Here is a 16,730-nt window from a genome sequence, read left to right on the forward strand (position 1 = left end):
CAACGATACTATTCATGGCGTTATTGTTATCGTTATAGTTTATGTGTGGACGTGTCATTCATTCATATTAGCTAGAAAGATACTTTTTTGCTGTTATTGATACAGTTATCATTGTTGGTGTGAACGGCCTTTTAAGCATCACTTAAAACACCAGTCAGACAGACACAGACGCATACACATACCACCCCCCCCCCTCCTTAAACACACACACAGATTGTGACAGATGTTTGTGACGACTGAATCATCTTTATTAACTTTTAAGATCTTTTGCTTTTTAATAATCTGTCCATCTGTGAATGAGTTGCATATATAAGATATTTTAAATATATAGGCTGTACTCAATCTAAGCAAACCAACAATAAAACAACCAAGAGTGTCCCTGAAATCATTCGTTTTTTTTGTGTTGTTCTTTTCAAAATGAGGGAGGGTGGTGGTGAGGGTGGTGGTGGTGGTGGTGGTGGTGGTGGTGTGGGTCTTAGGACAGTAGGCTTCTTTTAGTCCTTTTTGCTCCCCGGCCCCACCCCAACACCATGGGGTGGAACCCAGTCTGATGCCCAGACAGTGTAGGGGGCGCTAGTGAGAGGAATCTTCCACACTCGCTCTCTTGGCGGAGGGTTAGATCAACAGTATCTCTACTGTAGATTCGCACAGCTGCTGTGAATTCTCACACACACACACATACACACACAGTCATCTACAACACCAAACACCCAGATTTACAAAGCCTCACATGCTGTGTTTCGCAAGAACCACAACACTTGACACACACTCACACACTCGCATAAGCAGTTGCTCAACATTTTCACACACACACACACACACACACACACACACACACACACACACACACACACACAGATCATTCACACCCACTCGCTATACAGCAATAAATCCCTGAAGAGCATCCCCCAGAGTCTTGGCCTCAGAGCTGTAGTATGTCTGAGGGCCTGGCGCAAAGCCCTCTCTTCTGACCGCTGCGTCCTGGTCAGTCTGCCTGGCAACATCACATCTCTCTCTCTCTCTCCTCCTGAACAACCCAGGGTGGGAGCCAGGGGAGTCCAGGCGAGGTTAGACCTCCAGGAAGTCTCTGTCCAAGTCCATGTAGGCCTCGTCGATGTAGCTGGCGATGGCACAGGCGGAGGAACGCTCAGCGGTGAGCAGCACCGACACAGTCTCCTTCCAGTAGGTGAAAGGGATGCAGGAGCTCTGTAGGGACAGGGAGGGGAGGGTTACAACACATACTAAAGCCTATAGGTACAGTATATAGCATAGGTAGGTAGTATGGGGATACTTGATCATTTAATTGATAATTGTATGGGCAGTCGTGGCCTACTGGTTAGGGCTTCGGGCTTGGAGTCGAAGGGTTGCCGATTCGATCCCCGACTAGTGGGAATGGCTGAAGTGCCCTTGAGCAAGGCACCTAACCCCTCACTGCTCCCCGAGCGCCGCTGTAGCAGGCAGCTCACTGCTCCGGGTTAGTGTGTGCTTCACCTCACTGTGTGTACACTGTGTGCTCTGTGTGTTCACTAATTCACGGATGGGATAAATGCAGAGACCAAATTCCTTGTATACGCAAGTATACTTGCCCTACAAACCTGATTTACATTTTATATTTACAACACATAACTATAGGTATATAGTATAGGTGGGCTATAGGTAGGTAGTATTGGAATAATTAATTAATCGATTATCAAAATAGTTGATGGATGTAATAGGTGACTACTACGGTAATTGAGTAATTGTAGCCGTTATATTACACAGCAAAAAATTCATTTTTCAAAATGGGGAATTCCCCCCTTAGGTTATTCATATAGGGGGGATTTACACAATTTGGTGGGGGGGTTAATTCTGATACCAAGTCAAGAATTGCGATTTTGATACTACTTTGATAGTTTTTTTAAAATGTATTTGATTTGGGGGCCCCCACCACCTCCACGTGACCACGTCATCAGTAATATTGAATATACTGTAGTGGGATCATTCACAACAGTGGCCATCCTAGATTCTGCTTGACTCTCTCCACACACACAAACACACACTGACTTTTCAACCCGCGACCCCCAAAATAACCGTGCCAGAAACTGGCGACCCCCACTATCCCTGGATGTGACTCAAAAAATAAAATAAAATGTGCGCACCGGCCATACGCACTAGGCTTATCCAAACACGGGCTTAACGACGAATGCTGTCGTGCAAACTTAACTTTGAAACATTACTTTAATTTCCATTTTAACAGAAGAATATCTCAGTCAGGGTAATATCCACAAACTGTTGTAAACATATGTACATTGTTGCTGCGCAAATTTACATTTTGGCAACTATGTTTCAGCGTTAATCTCATCTAATGAGATGGGGGGGTCCCGACCCCCACTTTGGGAACCCATGGCCTATGTGATTTGTTTCTATTTCATATATTTTTAAATTCATATAGCGTGTATTTAGTTAATAATGTATAGTATTTTACTAGTAATTACTAGTAGCTCAACATATGTAGTAATTTGAATGCTTCATATTGATTTTTAAACTATTACATTTAGGCATATCTTTAATGTGGTGTGTAGGTCTAATTGAGTGCACATTGGTGATGTGTAGGTGTAATTGAGTGCCTGTCACTTTAAGAAATATGTTAGAGTAATTAGCCTTCATCCTGACGGTTTTAGGCTAGTGAATAAAAGTTGTGCATTGAGCATAAGGATATGTGGATGCAATTCATTATGTTTTCTATGTCATTAGACAAAATAAATGTTCAAAAAAACGAACAAGTCGAAGAAAATCTTTCTGGGATCAAGTGTTTTGCAATGTTCACTAATGATTTTAGTGAGCATTACTGGCAGATGTGACCTGAGCTAGCAGGGTAGTTACCAAGGAGCTCTCTCCAGATGTAAAAGTTTGCCATGGCTGCGTAGCCTATTTGCGTAAGCGCAAAGTGGCTCTCTCTCTCTCTCTCTCCCTCTCCCTCTCCCTCTCTCTGTGTGTGTGTGTGTGTCTGCGTCTGCATGAGGCTATGTTCAATTCAACAAAAGTGTATGCGGGAATTTCTCGCATTATGATGGCTAGAGTTGTGGGACTTGAACAAATGATGCACAATACCCACAATCCCGCAGTGGAATGTAGGCCCTGCACAGTATGCATGGCCTGCTAATCTAGTTTCAACATCAATCATCTCTGCACCCCCTCTTTTTTCCCCTGTGAGGGAAATGTCCTACATTCAGTCACGTCCATCTGTGCCCCATTGCTGGAGCTGAGTGCAACAATGGAAGTCAGTATTCTACCAAGTGCACAATGGCACGTTTCAGACACGGCTCACTGCTCTGCTTCAAATATGCCACACACACACACACACCTGAAAGCAGCGTGGCAACCAGGGCGCTACAGAGACGGAGAATTTGGTAGAAACAGGCATAACACTGAAGCTTTGGAATGGTTTCAAAAACACGTAAATGTAGGAACGTGTCCCCCATTAAAGTCCCCACACAGGTATTGAAACACTGTAAGACAACAACAAGCCGAGCTCCCTAATGCCCCTTGGCCCACTCACGTTCTCCAGACAGGTGCTGTCCTTGTCCTTGTTGAGGTAGTGGTGCTGCCAGAAGCGCAGCAGGTGGTGGAAGTTGTTGAGTAGGAAGCCGGGGTACTTGTCGGCGTACTCCTTCTCGCGGAAGGCGCCCAGGTAGAAGGGCAGCTTGCCCCGCCGGCGCGCCAACATCAGGATCACCAGGCTGGTGTTCAGACAACTCACGTTCTCCTGAGGGCCACAAAGAGGAGGAGGAGGAGGAAGATGAGGAGGAGGAGGAGGAGGACATGTGAGTGCTGGACAGTGTGTAAAGGAGCAGCAAACACTCCGTGTGAGCGTGTGCTCTATAGTGATGTGACCAGGGAGGTCCACTACAACTCGAAGTAGTGCTAAGGTTAGTGTTAAACTTTTATTTGTAAACATTACAATAAAAGTTTAAATCCAAATTAAATAGGAATATGTTCACTGCTGCCAGGTATGCAATGAGTGGAGTGGAGAGTAAGTTTTGAGATTTTTGTAACTCAAAACGAGTGCCACTCTGAATTACAGAGGTAGGTATTGTCACAGACGAATCTGATATCACAGCAGAGTGCTTTTAATAGAAACCTCTACCTGCCAATGAGTAGCCAAGTTGACCATTGGACTCCCAGTGAGCACATACTATATCCAACTTAGATATGAAAGTGCACTGCAACTCTACAGTATGTAGTGCCTCATGGAAAGTAAACCCATAGTTCTACCACCCAAAGTAGTGTAAGGACACCCATTCTCATGTTTTATGGGGCATACTGCAACTGACCAAACACCAGCATGTAATCAAAGTGAACAGGTAAAAGCAAGGCGGGGTGTGAGGTGGGGGTCGTCACCTGAGTGAGGGTCTGCACGTTGATGATGTTGACCAGTCTGAAGAGGAAGAGGAGTCTGTTCTCCACACGGGCCATATAAGAGAGCAGCAAACATTCTGACAACATCTCCACCACTGGGGAGGCAAAGGAATTTAATTGTTAACGTGTTTAAGCAAGCTGCATATTTCAAAAGCAGTTACGTGCAAGACAGAACAGCCTTCAGTCAATGCCTTACAGTTTCAAAAAACAAAGTCATTATGCTGTAACCACAAAACAAACAAAAAGAAAATCTTTACGGTGTATGCTTCAAATGCTCTGAATAGATGGCATACCTTTCATGTCATCGGTCTGGCTCTCGAAGCGGTCTAGCGAGAGAACTATACACCTCACCAGCATGTTGGAGTCCACTAAGGAGCTGTTGATCTGGTTCAAGAACATCTGAAACTGGACAACAAACAAGCGTCGTCAACAACAATCACAACAACAATCACACCTGTACTGAGAAATGTAACACTTCCTTGTCCACGGTGTAAATCAAGGCTCAGGGCAGAGCTTACCTTTTCCTCTGTGTTGACATATTTGTTGAAGCGCTTGAAGGCGTCCAGGTTGAACTTCATGAGTTCCCCCAGAAGGTCAAAGTAGCTCTGCAGCACGTCACGAGACTTACAACCACTGTCAATGATGCAGTAGAGTATGTGCTGGAGACAGAGAGGGGGGGATGGGGGGGCAGAAAGACAAGGAGAGAAGAGAGAGAGAGAGAGAGAGAGAGAGAGAGAGAGAGGGACGGGGATGGGGGACAGAAAGAGAAAGAGAGAGAGAGAGAAAGAGAGAGATACACATAAAGGAAGGAAAGAAGGAAGGTAGGAAGGAAGGCAGACAGAAAGGAGGATAGGGTACATTAACGATTAACGAGACCAAATAAATACGAGTATGTAGCATCAGGTAGTGAGCAGATGGCAGTCATGTGATGGTTGCCAGCCTGCGGAGCACGGAGTGTGGAGTGGCGGGGGGAGAGAGAGCAGGGCCAGAGTGGGCATACCTCCAGCAGCCCTCGCTTCAGCAGGAACACCTGGTCAGCATACGAGGTGGCCCCTCGCAGGAAACTCTCCACCGCTCTCGCCTGCCAGAATCTACACACACACACACACACACACACACACACACACACACACACACACACACACACACACACACACACACACACACACACACACACACACACACACACAGTGGGGTGGGGAGAAGAGGAAAGGCCAATTAAAATATATGTGTGAATGAGAGTGTGAGTTTATATATACACATATAATATATAAGAAAAATAATACAATTCTGCCCTAATATAATAGTATAAAAGATTAATTCAGAGAAAGGTACAACTGTTCAAACACCTATTTAACAAACTATTTAAAACCGTACAAGTATGTTTCTTTTTTTTGTTTTTTTACCTGAAAGAGGAATCGGCTGGTTCTTTCTTCATGACCGAAATCAAACGCGTTAATAAGCCCTTCTTTCCGTCACAAACCAGATTCCTAGCGAAGCAGACAGGGCAAATTCTTATTTAATGACACAGAAACATTAAAACACAGAAACATCTTCTGAGAAAACTGTATGCAAATTACCTGTCAGTGTTGACGAGCGCCTCGACCTCCGGAATATTTGCCTTGAGCGAGATGGCGCTGAGTTCATTCAACTCCTGATTGTTGAGGAGCAGGTACTTGTTTCTAAATGAGGTCAAACAGTAGACAGGCATGTCAGGACGCACACAGACTCATATGATACAAGGTTAACAGTTTTGACCTGAACAGCAGTCAAATCTGCGATCTTTACAAATAGGTCAGGGGCACAATTAGCTCTAAATGAGCACTGAAACTCGACGGGCTACATGACAAACTTGTCTGAGACTGAGGCTACGTTTACACTGTCAGTTAAAGGGACACCAGGCAAGCCTGATGCTGTTTATCTCCTAAACTCCCCTCATTTCGGTCTGGAAGCTCTTTTCCTTTTCTTTGCGTCTTCCATCAAGGGTTTTTGCTGCTTCTTCGCCCGGCTCTGCCATTATACAACGTTTGCAACAATCTCTAGCGTTTCGTTTGCCTGCCTCTGTGCTATAAACTGATCCCTGCTTTGGTCGTATGGGTAGGATACAACCGAACTTGCAAGCGGGATATTCTTCCTACAGGCAGTAGGGGGGCGAGAGCTTCATTAAGCCCCAAGAATGAGTCATTTAACCATATACCGACCATTTAAGATGATTAATTAACACGAAAACGTTGCCTGGTGTCCCTTTAAATGTGACCCAATTCCTAGTTCTGAGGAAAAAAGCACATGGATTTCCATATTTTCCTGAACAGTTTCAGGCCTTAAAAAATAAATCAGATATGAATCGGATATGTGCCAATGCCATCTAAACAGGCAAATTGGATATTCCCTGTCATTTTCAGCTTGCACATTGTTGAAAATGCCTTTTTGCATTTACATTACACATAATATTATTTCCACATGCAGAACTGGCAGAACGGTGAATTTAAAAATGATGGAAAAGCTGCAATAAGGGCTCTCCACTTTCTTTTTCCTAAAAATAAAATCGACTTCGCAAGATACTCCGGAAACGAGGCACAGAAATAGCTTAATAATGCAAAGCTTGTGTTATTTTGCATGTTTGCAGTGCCGTCTGTAGACTTGCTTTCATTTCAGAGACCAAAATCCCACTGATGCGCATGTGGGTTGTCTCAAGTCTTAATTAGTGAACCATGTGAACACATATCTGATATGGGCCGCTGAATCATAGATGTAAACATGCAGTCCAAAACAATCCAAATAGGCAAATAGGATATAGACTTTGCATCAAGGCCTGCCTTGAGACTAAGCTACACGCACTACAGGCAGTACATTGGCAACTTTTTCCTCTCCGTGGCAAACCGATAGAAAGTAAAATTTAAGGCCTGATTAACATTATAATAACACTAAAATCAGCATGATTAAAATGATTGTAACATGAGTATTATAATGTTATAACAGCAAAAAACACAAAGAGCTTAGTTGGAACCGAACAGTATTTAGCTTGGAGCAAAGTGACTCCTCCTCATTCAGATCAATTTAATGGGTGCATAAAAACCCGACAACACTCACTCGTGATGATCACTGAAGCTCTGGAGCAACCTGAGGAACTGGATCTTGAAGGAGATTTCCTGATAGGGAAGGAGGGGCAGGCAGCATTTTTTTATAAGGCTTAATTCACACCGCTCCTTATTATGACTAAGGCTGGGTATTGTTACAGCCTCCACTACATTTCTATCAACCTTTTACAAAAACAAATAAAGGGCACTTTTACAATGATGATAGCCCTTAAATGAGGTAAACAGTAGTACAGAAACCTGTGGTAAATATGCTCATGAATGCATCATTAAATCATGTTATCAGAGATCATTTACCAATCCAGTATTTGTACAAGTTAGTCTCAGTTACAGTCTCAGTGAAGAATAGGATCACAATTGAGCACTTTGTATCACCAGCCTATCCATAATTGTTTTGGGTTGGCTCAGCTTTTTTAATGACAACACGGGTCAAAGAGGTGACTTACTGGGCTGCAGTCGCAGTTCTGGTTCTGGGCGTGCAGCACATGGTTGGACGTGTGTTTCCTCCAGATGAGTTTGTCGAACAGGTTATTAAGTCCAGGAATCAATTTGAACTCAGCGAGCATTCTGTGAACCTGTTCAACAGAACCACAACGTTCATGACATGAGGACTATATACTGACAGGCAGACTACCTCCTCATTTCCACTGGCTCCGTCTGTGTGGGGTTTTCAGATGCGTCCCAATGCGTAAAAATAGACTTGGTGCGCGTCTGAAGCAAAGCAGAGCATAGATTCTGCGTACGCTTCTGAAACGCGCTGCTGAGCAGCTGGCGGAAGATGAAACACTGACGCGAGTTGTGGCCATCAGCTCTGTCAACATGTCAGAGATATCGCGGAAAGCCAAAAGGAAGCGGTGGAAAACAGTAGAAACAGTTGATTTACCGGGACCAAAATATCTGCCAAGTACAGAACCAAGAACATCGAGAATATACTGAAGAGCACCAGGTCACAAAACACAACTGGCAACAATCTGGTGACGGACCATCTAAATCAGCTTGGTCACTAGTCTAATCTCAGATGGAAAAAGCCGACCGATGGTCACTGACTAAACTGACCACTGGTCACACGTCTGCTACACTCACCTGATTCCTCTGTCTGCCCATGAGCATGACGCACAGCACGTAGAGCACCTCCACCTTGTACATAATCTCATGGACGATCTTCATGGACTGCGGTAACCGGTGGCCCAGTGGGCTGGCCGTCAGCGAGCTCTCATCGGAGGACTCTGGACAGGAACACAAAGACACGGGTCAGCACCATTACTACAGCAGGAGTCACGCTGATGAACTGCCCACGTCTTTGAAAAAGGCATGCACGGTCATTAGCATTTGAGTGAGACAGAAAGCATAGACATACATCTATCTTTTACAATACCTGAACCATTTCAGTTCAGAAATTCACCATGTTACTTACTAGACTACATGGGCCTTGATCAAATCGTCAAGTCAGAAATACCTCAGTAGTGGAATTACCCACTTAGTGCTGTCTGTTCCAGTGACCTCCAGTGGCTCCAAGAAATATTTAATAACTCATCTTTTGGATGCGTGTCAGTCTGGTTCATGCTGCATGTTGTGGCAGCAATATACTTTTAATATATTTTCTTATATATATATATATATATATATATATATATATATATATATATATATATATATATATATATATATATATATATATATATATATATATAAAATATATATTGTGTGCCTGCCACATATATATACATATATATATATCAAAATGAACATATATAATATGTTATATAATAACATATAAATACAAATGAAAATAAAATAAACACAGTTAACCCACTCTAAGTCAAATGAAATTCCCTGACAAAAAAAATGAAATTCAATGACCTACTATATAATGAATGGTACAATTACCGACCAAATATACCGACCAAAGATTTCAGAGCAGCTGCAGAGCGTTCATGAATGTTTTACTTTTTTGTGGGAGATGAATAAATTATTGGGGATTAAATAAACAAAGTTAGACTAACTACAACTACTCAAACAGCTAATAACCAGATATACAACAATTATAAATATAAATATCTGTATTAATTTGTAAATTTAAACAGCTACAACAAAATTTCCTGATATTCCAATGTTTTTTGGCTCAAGAATGATCAAATTCCCTGACTTTTCATGTCTGGAATAGACTTTTAAAATTCCATGATATTCCAGAAATTCCATGACCCCTGGGAACCCTGACAGTAGGTTTAAGCTGAAGCGGTCCCTCACCCGTGCTGCTCTGCTCGGCCTCCTCCGTGGCCATCTGCATGAGCGCGTCCAACACCAGGGCATTGTCCAGCCAGGCGTGCCAGTCCTCCAGGTCCTGCAGGAAGGTGGCCGTGCCCGTGGCCTCGGACACCTTCCTGGTGGCCAGCTTACACAGGCGCTCGATGAAGCCCGGGATGTTCAACAAGGTCACTGCCAAAGGGCACAGCCGACAGGAAGAACAGCCATTAGAATATGCAAACAGTAATATTAAAATGTTTCGGCATACATAAAGCCTGACTTGGAACAGCATCACAAGCCATGACGGCAATAAACTTCCCTATCAAACATGACTATGATAAACTTCCCTTGGAAAATCATGACTATGATTACAATAATACCCTAAAAAACAAATTCAGTGTCAATGGTGATAACTGGCCGCACATCAAGTATTGAAGTGTTTATCTGACAAGCAAGGCTACCTTCGACCAGGGACCAAGTGTCCTGCTGTTATCTACTTTTTAAATCATATCCTTGCAGCAGACTACTCTACATATTTTATTAGTATACAAACTACATAACAATTTATACCCACGGTCACAAAACACAAAACAAACAGACAATGCCTAGTCCACAGTTTGGTCTGGGGAATGCCCATAGAGGTGGTCATCTACCTTGATTGACTTCGGCGCGGGACGGGCATGCGTTGGCCTTCTGCTGGGCGTTCCTGGCCAGGAGCGTGTGCTTGTCGTCGGCACCCACGTCCGGCTCGGAGATGGTGACAGATAGGATGCGGCAGAAGTTGGCCAGCTGCTGCTGGTTGAAGCTCTGCACCAAGTTGGCCAGGTTGGGGATGTCCTCCAGCTGGATCATCTCCTGACGAGCAGGGAAGAGGGAGTAGGAGGCCCAGAGTGTGTTAGAGCGGCACTAAACTGGAGTTATGGCCCAAGCTATCTACCAGCGAGAGTTGCAAAACCTTGCAAACACCACCAACAGCGCAGTTGACACTGATAAAAGCTTTAATTGTCCTTCACAAGACCATAGAGTGTCAAAATCCATTTGAAGATGGCGGCAAAACTAGTAGTTGCCTCACTTTTATCTTGTAGCCTATTTCTTCACATTAATTTACATTCTACTGCTGCTATTTCGCTTTGGACAAAAGCATAAATAGGTCTTCCTATTTTCACTGCATTAATTGTATTGTATGTGTTGTTGTATATCTCCTTACCATCTTGTGAATTCTCATTTTTACTTCATTATAAATCTCTGATGTATTATTAATTGTTTTGTTTGCTTGCTTGTTTTTTATTATTCAATTGTTTTGTCTCTTTAATATTGTGTTAAATGCTCCAAATGTAAAGCACTTTGAGCTGCATTCTGTGTGTGAAAGGTGCTATACAAATAAAGCTTATTATTACTATTATTATCATAACTATTATTATTACTATGCAAATCTTGCCTTGAGAATTGAGTAATTCCTGAAGTAATTACTATAGGAATGGTAGCACTTTGGCAGCACTCATCATTTGCAAAAAAAAAAAATAAAAATAAAAATAAAAAATACACTGTAGCATTAAGTGTACCTTAGTGACAAACCCTCACCTTTCGGACTCCAAGGATGTCCTCGATCAGCGTGGCAGTTTGCAAGAAGGTCTTTTTGTTGGACGTGAGCGTGAAAAGGAACATGATGAAGTCGTCCCGTGACGCAAGGCTTTTTGTGATCCCATCTGTCTGCAGTGGACAAAAAAATGCCATTCTGGGATAAGCACCAAAAGTAGCGATTCTGCTCAAGCCAAGGCAGATGTTTAATCGGGAAATCTTACTGCTAAATGTCAAGGAGCTCTACAGGAATTCAGGTCTGATCTTAATCTTGTACTTAGTAACTAAAGCTTAAAATCATAGTTATGCAAAGTAAAATTCACTTCACACCACTGGAGCGTGAAAGTGTACTTACGCAAATGCAGCAATTGTAGAGGACACTCAGACAATCTTTGACAAGGTCGTCACTCACTGTAATGTTAAAAAATGCATACGTATGTTACAAATCAGCACCGGTCAAATTCTAAAGGCCTTTTCAACAAGCAATTTGAACTACTAATATAAGGAGAAGAAATAAACAACTAGTACTTACTCTTAGGGGTATCTTTCTGAGTAGTAAGCGTAGGCCTCATAAGGACCTCCACCAACAACTATCCAAAAAGACAACAAAAAACGCTCTGTCAACAGTCAATGACTTGTCATTATCATGAAAAGATCAACGTTCAGATCACCACAAGCAACATCTGTGGCAAAATGTCCTCAATAACAGACTATTTGTATGAAAATGTCTGACGCAAGGCACTTTAATTTGATAATTCAAAGAGTAAGGTCAGCGGTTAATGACTTTACAAGATTAGGTGAGTTATTGAGGAGGATCAACTAAAACCTCATTTCAATACCGTCTTGTACTACCGTTTCCCAATCATAATGTAAAATGGTGGTAATGAGCATCTAATCTACTTGAACTGGGGCTACTTTTCATAGTGGCCAAGCTTATGCTGCATGCCATATGGTTTGTCTCTAATATATTAATGACAATACATTAGACAAAATGTACACAACACACACAAGTAACGTTTCTGGCAATGAATACGGTGAAGCATTACAGTGAAAATACTCACATCAACTCCACCAAAAAGGTCAAATGTGTAAGTGTTGGGATATGTGGACTCCTGAGAGGTCTTCCTGTCCTCAGTGACAAAAGACATGGCCTCCATGGATAGCAGTGATGACATTTCCTGTAAATCCAATAACATGTTAAAACATACACACCAAGCACATCTTACATAAGCATTAAATGAGTGTTGCCCTACATGAGAAGCAATTACATACATTTCTGAAATAAACATTTTATATTTTGGATTGGAACCATGGGAGATTGCAGATTGTTAGTGCAGAAAAGAGTCAGTATAGAAAGGCTAGACCACATAGTACCTTGACCACATTGTGAATCTGGGACATGTCACTGTTAGGGCGGCTGTTGTCGTACAGTCTCCGCAGCAGGATGGGGATGCCCTGCCATCGAGCCTGCTTGTCCCTCTCCAGAAGGAGCGCCTCCGGCATCTGGGGAAAGCAACCATGATGGGCCATTCCAGTGTTTTTGGATAAGAAGCAAGCATTGAAATGCATTGAAACAACAACAATCAAAATGTTTCATAAATGCTGGTCTGAATGAATACTTATCCTATTAATTTACAGCACAGTTAACATTTTGCTCAGATCAGTGGAATGTGTCTCTGCCCTTCATTGAGTGAGAACCAACAACTTGTTTAGAACTAATTATGACGCCTCAGAGTGATGTAAATATTCTTAGTAGGCTTCTTCTAATAAGCGCAGATGTGAAACAATATCAGTGCAAATGACAAGATAATGCAGGATAAAGTAACCACAAAAGTTGATCCTAATTCGATTACAGGTTATACGAGTTGACTGGCTATGGTATCTGGTGTCAGCTGTCACTGTCAATCCAGGCGATAGTACACTACAGCAGCGGCCAAAAATCATCAGTGTCAAAATACATGTCTGGGCGAAGAGCTCAGTAGCAAACAACATTTACTTCGTTGCAAGATAGACATTTTATCTAGCTGTTTTTAATTTTGAAATGCCTAGCCCCTAACATTTGATGACATAAACATAACGTTAATGATACATGAGCCATCTAGCAGGGTAACCAGGGAGGGAACAACCAAGACATTTCATTGACTGCTGAATGTCAGTTAGGCTAAATCATTAAAAAAAATATTGCAGTATTGTTTAACAGCAAATAGGTTACCTATATTTTGCTATCCCGCGTTCACGTTAATTTGCTAGCTGCCAAGCCTAGCATTAACGTTGCTATTGTTCCAATAAGATAATGCATCGAGAAACATGTCAATACCGTTAAATCGAAATGCATTTTTCACGCCTCTGTCAGCTGACGAACAAAATTAAGTGAGCTTGATGTTTGACAATATGTAATACTCGGTTAACCATAGCGTCAACAAACACATACCAATAAACTAGCAGGCCTGTAAACTTCACTACCTAGACTACTAGCCATCTCCGGCCGACAAAACAATCTTTGCAAGAGTTAGCCAGATTGTTATATTAGCCTTAGCAAAAGTTAGCTTGTCCCATTAGGTTAATCCTTCAAGTTACATAACTAATTTTCGTAAATAAATTGCATTGAGCATGAGATATTTTCGACCATGCATGTTTGTTTGTTAACGTTACACATTGTTTTCGGTCCATACTTTCTATGATCATCAGACGGTTAGTTATGGCATTAGCTGACAGTTAGCAACCAATGCTACACAATCTACATAGCTAGCCAGCTATGTAAGGTTAGAGACTGGCTCATAAACTAGCTAGCTAGCTAGCTTGCTAACTACATTAGCTAGTGGCCTTCACATCTGGAGGAAATTATGCCACCAAGACAGAGAAATGTACGATGTCTTTACCTGTGTTCCTCGTTTCATTCCATGGCCTGTAACCTGTCCATGTCTGATCCTCGTAAGGATATTCTTACTTCGGTTTTTTCGACTTACAAATGTACGGGGGGACTCCAACCCCACTGGCGTCGCCATTACTTCTCTTTCCTGAACTCCTCGATAAAACAGGAAGCGGAGGTGGTCGCTGGGATACATCTATTTATCAAGGTAAAACAGCGTCATCTAACGGTCAAGTCTAGAAACAATGGGTTTTAGGCATAGACTATTATACAGTCTATGGTTTTAGGAATGCATAAAATACGTTGTGGGCTCATGTGCAAACTAAAAGACAGAAAGAAATCAAGAAACAAAAAGAAAAATAGCCTATCCTTTAAACCAGCGGCTGGGAAGCCCTTTTAACTGTAAATAATAATAATAATAATAATAATAATAATAATAATAAGGAAAACCTAGGACTATAGGTTTAGTGATTATGCTCTACTCTTTTGAATTTTACTGACACATGACATTAGAGTAGCTGAATGTGAAAATACACTCAAAGCAAATAGGCAGATTGCACAGGCTAAACACTTATCATCAAGGAGGGGTGTATGTTAGGAATAGGCTACATTCTGAAGTTTACAGTGTAAATGCAGACTGTAATTCTTGGACAGTCATGCATGTCTCAAGATGTCTCTTCACCCCCTCCATGTTTGGATACTGTCTGTCCACTAACCACTTTTTACCACTGTCTTTCTGCCTCACTGTTTGCGTGCTATATTAGCATATTAGCACATATGCATAACCCTCCCTCCATACAAGGATACAAGGAAGTTTATTGTCACATGCATATAGTACCTGGAAGTAAGAAATGCAGTGAAATTATGTCTGGTGTCAGCCTATTTGTGCATTTATGGGGGGTGGGTGGGGGGGGGTAGTAGAAGAGGGGTTGGGGGAGGATTGGGATGGGGGGCACCAACAAGGAGCACCCAAGAGCACCCATGCCACAGCCGAACTGTGGCCACACTTATACCTTTTCTTAAAATAGTTATATATATAGATATATAGACTTTATTCTTGCACTGTTGGACTTACTCATTTGCACTATCACCATTGCACTATCACCATGACACTCACTCACACAGAGCACCTTACCTACTATGCACAGAGAATCACAGGCTCAGTCCCTGCCTCAGTCATTGCAAGCGCCTCTTGATTGATTAATCACCACTATGTGGATACTGTTTTTAGAATTGATTTAGATTAAGTGTTAGTATAATTTGTATTTTAGTATATTCTTCTACTGTCCTTATTGCTTAGTTGTGTTTTTATATTATATACTTTTAATTACTTTTTCTGCTGTTAGTGAATGTGTGTGTGTTGTCTGTATGCTACTGAGACCTTGAATTTCCCCTGGGGATCAATAAATCTATCTATCTATCTATCTATCTATCTATCTATCTATCTATAACAGCTCATGGGATTACTGTCTGAGACAATAAGATGAAGTGCAGTTTAGAATTGATCTGTCTCCATTTCCTTGCAGTTTAAGCCATCTGGGGACAGCACCATGTGCATGGGAATGTTTACATTGGGAGCATTAAATCTGAATGACCATTAAATCTGACCATTAAATCTGAATTTACAAGGGATTGCGTTGTGAGAGAAGACCACAAATCCCTAACCCCTTAAGTCTTGTGTAATTGGTATTGGAAATTGTGACTTGTGCATGAGAAGAAACCGCTCCACTCACTCCAGACCTCACAAAACAGCCAAAAAATAAAACCATATAAGCCCACAACACACACTGCTTTATTATTCACATATCTTAAATTATGAACTTGTAAGATGTATGATTTCCTGTTTTATTGTTCTAATAAAAAGAAATGCATGAAATGGAAGTTCAATCTCTGCAAATGGCAGTGGGTGGTAGAATAGTCAAAGAGCTTGCTGTGCATTTGTGGATGTAGAATAGTTTATTGATCTTTTGAGTCAGCGCTTTAAGTTAAAGAAACACAACCACAGCAGATTACAAATACTGTATTTCCAAAACCTATCTAGCACCAGGCTGTACATATCCAATCAACTTCTCCACTGGAATGTATCTAGTAAGAAAGAGAGAGGGAGGAAGTATCTAGTCAGAAAGAGAGAGGGAGGAAGTATCTAGTCAGAAAGAGAGAGTATCTAGTCAGAAAGAGAGAGGGAGGAAGAAGGAGAGAGCAGAGTAATGAATCATGGTTTAAAATCCTCTTTCTTCCATATCTCTTTGGGAACATCAGAAGGCTTCTTCAAAATATGTGTGGTGGGAGTGTTTCGCTATTCAATTGGTTTGTGCCAACCTGCCAGGATTAGTGTTGGCAGGTTTGTATGGATAGGACTGTGTGCCATTCCCCCTTCCACCCCACCCCCTCTCCTCTCTCTCCCGGCTATATGGCACTGGTACAGATCTATATTAAAAACATTACTTTTCATTTCACGCTTCACAGTTGTCGTGACTTCCCAGCTGGCGCAATCCACTGAAAACTCTAAATACTAAATAGAGAACTCGTATTACACCGATTTTAAA

The 16,730-nt window shown here is 41.9% G+C and overlaps 1 protein-coding gene across 1 annotated transcript; it reads right to left on the reverse strand.

Moving 5' to 3' along the window:
* Nucleotides 1–226: 226 nt before the first annotated feature.
* LOC125293117 (short transient receptor potential channel 4-associated protein-like) lies at nucleotides 227–14,354 on the reverse strand. Its single transcript, XM_048240794.1, has 19 exons — nucleotides 14,195–14,354; nucleotides 12,690–12,818; nucleotides 12,377–12,493; nucleotides 11,848–11,905; nucleotides 11,671–11,726; nucleotides 11,319–11,447; nucleotides 10,391–10,592; nucleotides 9,741–9,929; nucleotides 8,577–8,719; nucleotides 7,940–8,068; nucleotides 7,489–7,547; nucleotides 5,979–6,080; nucleotides 5,805–5,888; nucleotides 5,399–5,489; nucleotides 4,917–5,057; nucleotides 4,692–4,803; nucleotides 4,381–4,493; nucleotides 3,539–3,745; nucleotides 227–1,206 (listed from the first exon to the last, which is right to left on the reverse strand). The coding sequence occupies exons 1-19, from the start codon at nucleotides 14,318–14,320 to the stop codon at nucleotides 1,069–1,071; spliced, it is 2,325 nt and encodes a 774-aa protein (XP_048096751.1). The 5' UTR covers nucleotides 14,321–14,354; the 3' UTR covers nucleotides 227–1,068.
* Nucleotides 14,355–16,730: the final 2,376 nt, after the last annotated feature.

This window comes from Alosa alosa, chromosome 4 (assembly GCF_017589495.1).
Source record: "Alosa alosa isolate M-15738 ecotype Scorff River chromosome 4, AALO_Geno_1.1, whole genome shotgun sequence".
In the NCBI taxonomy this organism is placed as follows: domain Eukaryota; kingdom Metazoa; phylum Chordata; class Actinopteri; order Clupeiformes; family Clupeidae; genus Alosa; species Alosa alosa.

What these genes read in the sequence shown, in the direction of transcription:
- LOC125293117 (XM_048240794.1), bottom strand. Translation starts at nt 14,320, where the DNA reads ATGGCGACGCCAGTGGGGTTGGAGTCCCCCCGTACATTTGTAAGTCGA. An exon ending in ACCTTTTTGGTGGAGTTGAT is followed by an intron (nt 11,906 to 12,376) that starts GTGAGTATTTTC and finishes CTTTTTGGATAG; the next exon opens with TTGTTGGTGGAGGTCCTTAT. An exon ending in TGGGCAGACAGAGGAATCAG is followed by an intron (nt 8,069 to 8,576) that starts GTGAGTGTAGCA and finishes TCTGTTGAACAG; the next exon opens with GTTCACAGAATGCTCGCTGA.